This window comes from Aptenodytes patagonicus, chromosome 3 (assembly GCF_965638725.1).
Source record: "Aptenodytes patagonicus chromosome 3, bAptPat1.pri.cur, whole genome shotgun sequence".
NCBI lineage: Eukaryota > Metazoa > Chordata > Aves > Sphenisciformes > Spheniscidae > Aptenodytes > Aptenodytes patagonicus.
Genome location: NC_134951.1, coordinates 120,700,113 through 120,706,187, shown reverse-complemented (window position 1 = coordinate 120,706,187; position 6,075 = coordinate 120,700,113). Strand labels below are relative to the sequence as shown.

Genomic DNA, 6,075 nt, shown 5'->3' with positions numbered 1-6,075 from the left:
CACAGCTGCGCCTGGCCCTGGACCAGCTGTGGGTGGTGAGCGGCGGGAAGGAGGCGGCGGGGCAGGAAGAAGAAGAGGAGGAGGAAGGCAGCGGCGAGGACAGGACCTCCATCATCCTCATCTGGCCCACCGGCTCCTGCGTTGCCACTTTTGGGTGAGTCCTGCCCCACGGGGATTTGTCCTGCCCCGTGTCCTTCCCCACGGGGCAGGGCTGTGCAGGCGCCCGCCTCTGCCCACGGGCTGGGGGGCAGCGGGGGCTGACGCGGTTTCTCCTCTCTTTCTGCAGCTCCCGGGCGCGGAAGGAGCTGTGGGTGGGCACGCTGCTGGGGTAAGCCGGGGCGATGCTCCAGGTGCAGCCGGATGGGGGAACACAGCTCCCCAGCTGGGGAGAGGTGCCCCCGCGGCTGCGGGCAGCTCTCGGGCAGAGCTGCCTGACAAGAGAGAAGAGGCGGCTTGGGGCTCACCCAGCTCTCTCCCTGTCCCTGCCCGGCGCACAGGACACCAGAAGGAGCCAAGAGAGCCCGAGTGAGCCGTCTCCCATCGCTCAAACTCCTGCAGAAGGAGCTGAGCCGCCGCCGTGCCGTGAGTGTCTCTCTGGTCTGGGCTCTGTCCCCCAGCACTGGTCCTCCAGCTGAGCAGCAGAGGCATCGCTGCTCACCTTCTTCCACTCCTTCTCTCTTGCCCAGTGGAGGACGTTCAGCGCCAGGAGCCTGGAGAGGCTGATGGAGGGCCAGGCAGAGGTGAGAATGGCTGCCTTCCACCCGCCTCGGGCTGTGCCGGGGTGCCGGGGATGTGCGGCGAGTGGGGTGAGCTTGTGTGGGAGGGAGGGAGGGAGGGAAGGTCCCACGTTGCCACGCGGGGAGCGGAGAGGGTTGGGGAGCCACCAGGAACGCCGGCACGTCCTCGCTGGCGGCTCTGGGAGGAAACCTGGCGCGCGGGGCAGAGAGCCCGGGAGGGCAGAGGGTCCCAGCTCTGTCGCGCTCAGGCTGCTGGTGCCGGGTGGCAGCTCGCCGGTGTCCCTTTCTGCTGCGGGGCAGCTCTCTAAGCGCAGCCTGGTTCTTGCAGGCTGATCCCAAGCAAGGGCCTCCGACGGTCCCGTCTGACAACAGAGGGGGACTTTGCCGCTCACCAGGTGAGTTTTGGAAAGAAAGGCAACCTCCTGGAACCGGCTGCGCTGTGCTCACTTGTCCCTTGAGTGTCGCCATGCAGGTTGGGCAGCCCAAGGGAGGACGTCACCTGGAGGAGCAAGGACACCCGCTGGGCAGCGGCCGCTGGACGTGGTTCTGCGGGGACACGGAGCCTCTGCTGCTGCCCACAGCTTGGAGGAGGGCAGGGCGAGGGCTGGGCCAGGCTGTCCCGGTGGCACGCCGGCTCTCAGGAGCCTCCGTGCCGGAGCTGCTGAGCCGCAGCCGTGGTTCCAGCTGCTGGCTCCCTGCCCGTCCTGCTGCACCGCTCAGCACCGCGCTGCAGGCAGGGCAGGGCAGGGCAGGGCAGGCTCCGGGAGCGCTGGCCTGGCGGTCCCCATTGACGGGCTCTTGCTCTCTTTTCCTTTGCAGCAGGAGGGAGCAGCGGGAGGAGGAGGAGGGGGCTGCCCTGGCCCTTTGCTCTGCGGCGGACCCCGGCCGCTGCCCAGGCGCCAGGGCAGGCGGGCTCCGGCTGCAGCAGGGCGCTCTTCGGCCAGCCCCTGGCAGCCCTCTGCGGGGAGGACGGCACGCTGCCCCAGCCCATCCAGGTAAGCCGCCCGGGACAGGGGTCCCCAGCCCTCCCTCCGGCTGCTCCGGAGAGGCGGTGGGTGTCCCCAGGAGCTCCGGGGACGGGGCTCTTCACCCCCAGCAAGGAGCCACGTTTGGGGCAGAGCTCTGGCCACCGCTGTTGGAAGGCAGCTCCTCAGGCAAGCAACTGGCCTCCTGCCTCTCCCGCAGGAGCTGCTGGCTGTCCTGCAGCAGCAAGGGCCGTCGACAGAAGGGATATTCCGCAGAGCTGCCAGCGGGACAGCGCTTCGGGAGCTGCGGGAGGCCCTGGACCGCGGCGCAGACGTCGACCTGGGAAGCCAGCCCGCGCTGCTGCTGGCCATCATCTTGAAGGTGAGCGCTTCTGACCTGCAGCTGGAGGAGCTCCTGGCTGGCCTGGAGTGTTCAAAGGCTCAGCTGGAGCCCTTGGCCTTGCAGGACTTCCTCCGAAGCATCCCCTCCAAGCTCCTCGTGAACGACCTCTACGAGGACTGGATGGCAGCGATGCAGAAGACCAGCAAGGAGGAGAAGATCTCAGAGCTGAAAGCGTAAGCGCGGGCAGCAGCCTGCCTGTTGAGCAGGAGCCCTGACCGCTGGCTGAGGGCACCTGGAAAGCTGCGCAAGACAGCCGCTGGCTCCCACCGGCCCTGGGCAAGCCTGGGGGACGGCTGTGGGCAACATCTGCTTTATGAACCTTGTGCTCCTGTTCCCTCAGGGTGGCCGAGAAGTTGCCTGCAGCCAACCTCCTCCTCCTGAAGCGGCTGCTGTCCCTCCTCCAGCACATCGGCCACAACGCGTCCGCCAGCAGGATGAGCTGCAGCAACCTGGCCATCTGCGTGGGGCCCAACCTGCTGAGCCCAGCCGACGAGGACCTGCTCCCGCTGGAGGCCATGCTGGAGGTGGCTGAGAAGGTACGCTGTACTGAGCAGCCGGCTGCAGCCTTCCCGGCCCGTCAGAGCTTGGCTGCTCAGGGGTCTCTGGATGCCTCCTCCCTTGAGCAAATGCTGCTGGGGTGGCTGCCTGGAAGAGCAGCCCCACAGCCACAGCCTTCTGCGCAGAGGCAAGGCTCAGGAGTGGGAAAGGCTGCTCGGTCCGTTTTCAGGCAGCTGGGTTGAGACCAAGGGTTTGATGTGTGCAGGTGAAGGTGCTGGTGGAGTTTCTGGTGGAGAACTGCAGGGACGTCTTTGGGGAGGAGACAACTGACCTTTCCTGCCCACCAGCCGAGGAGTCGCCAGCCCCCACGGAGAGATCCAGCGGTAAGAGGAGGGACCGAGGGTTGTGACAGGCTGGGGCTTGCGACGCCAGAAACCTCAGCGTGGTTTCTGGCGGGGCTGGGCATCGAGTGCTGTCCTCTCAGCCCCGCTTGTCCCGTCGCCTCTGTTTGGCCACTGCCTCTCGGGGCATGAACGGTTTGCTCTGCAAGATGAGCTGAAGCCTGCAGACAGGGCATCAGAGGGCTGAACACAGAAGTGGTGTAGGGCTCCGGGTGGGTTTTGCTTGAGCTGTTTTTTACTTCCACAAAGTCACTTTGCTGCACACGCTTTTTCTTTCTAGATCTGCGTTTGGAAGAGCCAAGTGTCCCCACAGCCACAGCAGACAGCGAGCGTGAGGCAGAAGCCTTGCCGCATGCACCCCCCTCTCTGCTCGCTGTCCTCAAAGAAGCTGGGGGAGAGACGGTGGTGGGGTCTGAAACGGGAGAGGTATGTCAGCTCCCCAGACACTGGGACAGCGTGTCTGGTGTAGGAGGGGCGTTTCTGATGAGGCCAAGTCGCTGCTCTGCCTCTGCCTGGCAGCAGAGCTGCTGCCTGTTTGGGTTATTCCTCCACCCCCCGGGACGATACAGAGTACGGAAAACCGGCAAGGTTGTTTCTCCAATGCACTGGGCACGTGCTTCATCAAACAAAACGCCCACAAAATACCTGCAGAAAGACAGAGGGGAGTAGCTGTCAGCTTCAAAGGGGTCTTGCTCAGGTCCTACTTCGTCAGAGCTTCGTGGGGTCTATTTTGCGGGGGGCGGGGGGACGGTGCGAAACGTGGCCGATGCAAGCCAGCCAAAGGGATCTCCTCTGGAGAGCTAAGGTGGCAATTTGGCAAACAGTCGCCTACCGCTCCCGGTCGTCTCTTGCCACCTGCCAACTCCAACGTTTCTGTTGTAGGCACCCGTTGCTATGCCTCCAAGCGCCCCCCAGAGCGCGGCAGACTCCCTGGGGCGCCCAGAAGAACTGGCGAGCCTTTCAGAGGAGAGAAGGTAAAATGAGCCCGCTTTGGTTAAAATCGGAACTGACTCCAGTGGATCGTGGCTTTCCCTAACTAATACCCCTGTGGGATGGACAGGTTTGCAGGCTCTCCCCAGCACGAGGAAAACAGAAGCAACCGCAAGAGAAAAGAGGCCTGGGGAGAGGAGAGTGAAAGCCGCGAGGAAAAGAAGAGGAGGAAGAGAGAAAAAGTTCTGGGGGACGGACCAACGAAAAGACGCAGGAAGGCGCAGGAGGTCAGGAAGCCCAGGTGTGTGCCAGGCTCTGCTGCCCACCTTTCTCCCTCTCAACACTGCTGCTGCTGCTCTAAGTCAGTCCAACTCGCTGGCAAGGGGCGGCGAGGGATGGTGCTGCGCAGGGTTTGGAAAGAACTCCATGGCAGCTCCCCATGGAGCCCTGCTGCGTGGCACAGGGGCACTGTGCGTCTCTGCACGCGCGCAGGTCTCTAAGGGCATCAGCCATGGGGATAAGGCGCCAGAGCCATCCCGTAGCCAATGCCAGCACCAGGTCTCTCCTCTGGGCCATGAGCAATTCCTCGTAACCTGTGTTCCCCAAAGAGAGGGGAACAAAAGGCCTGCCTCTTCCTGCCTTTATGGATTTATCAGAGCTTTCTGACTCTGTCGTTGCAGGTGCCGATTCATGTTCGCCGGCTGAACCGCTGCGACTCCTGGGCCCCCACAGTTGAAGTCCACAATAAAATGCTCTTTTCTCTCTCCTGACTGTGTCTGCCACAGGATATTCTGGAGTGGGGAGCTGTTGTTTTGTGATGACTCCTCGGGGAGGAGTTGGGGATCGTCCCTTGTCCCCGCATCCTTTCCAGCGGGCATCAGGGCTGAGTTGAGGGCCTTTAGGAGTGAAACCAGAGCAGAGAGTCACGCAGGAGGGTGGAGGCTGGAAGGGACCTGTGGAGGTCATCTGGCCCAACATCTGCTCAAGCAGGCTCACCTAGAGCAGGTTGCCCAGGACCACGTCCTGGTGAGTTTTGGGTACCTCCTAGGAGCAGCGCCATGAGGTCAGAGCGAGGGCGAGACGTGGGCAGGGCACGGTGGCCAGGAAGGGCTAAAGGTCCTTATGCAGCCACCGTCACCTGCAGCTTGCTGTCCCCTGCAGCCATCCTCCTTGCACACTGATTGTCGGGCACTTTCCTCAGAGCCCCCTAACTCACGGCAATGGTAGAGCTCAACTTCCACGCTGGGCGGTAGAAATGCCTCAGCTCACCCACAAAGCTTTTGAAGCGGCTCCACCAGCAGCCGGACTGCTGAGGCTTTTGTGCATCCCGGCGTGACAGAGGGCACGCCCGCACCGTGACGGGGGAGGAAGGGTGAGCACTCTCACCGTCGGTAGGTAACTATTTTGCTCACAGGCTGCTGTGGTTTAACCCTGGCCGGCAGCTCAGCACCACGCAGCCGCTCGCTCGCTCGCTCGCTCGCTCACTCCTCCGCAGTGGGATGCAGGGGGAGAATCGGAAGGGTAAAAGGGAGGAAAGTCGTGGGTTCAGGTAAAGAGAGTTTTAGAATTTAAAAAGAAATGTTAAGAAAAAGAAAACCAACAAACGAGAGAGAGAGAGAGGAAAATGAAGCCCAAGAACAACAAGTGATGCACAAGAAAGCAACGGCTCACCACCAACCGACCGATGCCCAGCCAGTCCCCGAGCAAGGGCAGCCCCCGCCAACCTCCACCCCCAGTTTTATTGCTGAGCACGGCGTCGTATGCTGTGGGATTTCCCTTTGGTCAGCTGGGGGTCAGATGTCCCCGCTGTGTCCCCTCCCAGCGTCTTGGGCACCCCCAGCCTGCTCGCTGGCGGGGCAGTCTGAGGAGCAGAAAAGCCCCTGGCGCTGTGCAAGCACTGCTCGGCAGAAACTAACGCATCCCTGGGTTATCAAGGCTCTTTTCAGCACCGATGCAAAACATAGCCCCCCCATACAAGCTGCTCTGAAGAGATGTAATGATGAAGCTCATCATAGGGTCACATTTTGGGACTTACGCTGCTCCCTCTCAAAACTCTCCTGGCCTTCACTAGGCTACGGCAGCCCTTCAGGCTGGTCTAGGTTCTGCCAACCCTCCTGCGGCATGACGGTCCTAGCAAGACC

General features: G+C 62.6%; 1 protein-coding gene across 1 annotated transcript; it reads left to right on the top strand.

Annotated features, from left to right (window-relative positions):
- The first annotated feature begins 511 nt into the window (after positions 1-511).
- LOC143158892 (T-cell activation Rho GTPase-activating protein-like) lies at positions 512-4,704 on the top strand. The gene is made up of 11 exons (XM_076335347.1): positions 512-582; positions 687-740; positions 1,066-1,132; positions 1,557-1,732; positions 1,923-2,278; positions 2,446-2,641; positions 2,869-2,986; positions 3,285-3,430; positions 3,887-3,978; positions 4,065-4,235; positions 4,615-4,704. The coding sequence occupies exons 2-11, from the start codon at positions 723-725 to the stop codon at positions 4,637-4,639; spliced, it is 1,365 nt and encodes a 454-aa protein (XP_076191462.1). The 5' UTR covers positions 512-582; positions 687-722; the 3' UTR covers positions 4,640-4,704.
- Positions 4,705-6,075: the final 1,371 nt, after the last annotated feature.

Excerpts from the sequence above, each read along its gene's own strand:
- LOC143158892 (XM_076335347.1), top strand. Across the intron at positions 1,733-1,922 it reads CGCTGCCCCAGCCCATCCAG|GAGCTGCTGGCTGTCCTGCA; the intron begins GTAAGCCGCCCG and ends CCTCTCCCGCAG. Across the intron at positions 3,431-3,886 it reads TGGGGTCTGAAACGGGAGAG|GCACCCGTTGCTATGCCTCC; the intron begins GTATGTCAGCTC and ends TTTCTGTTGTAG.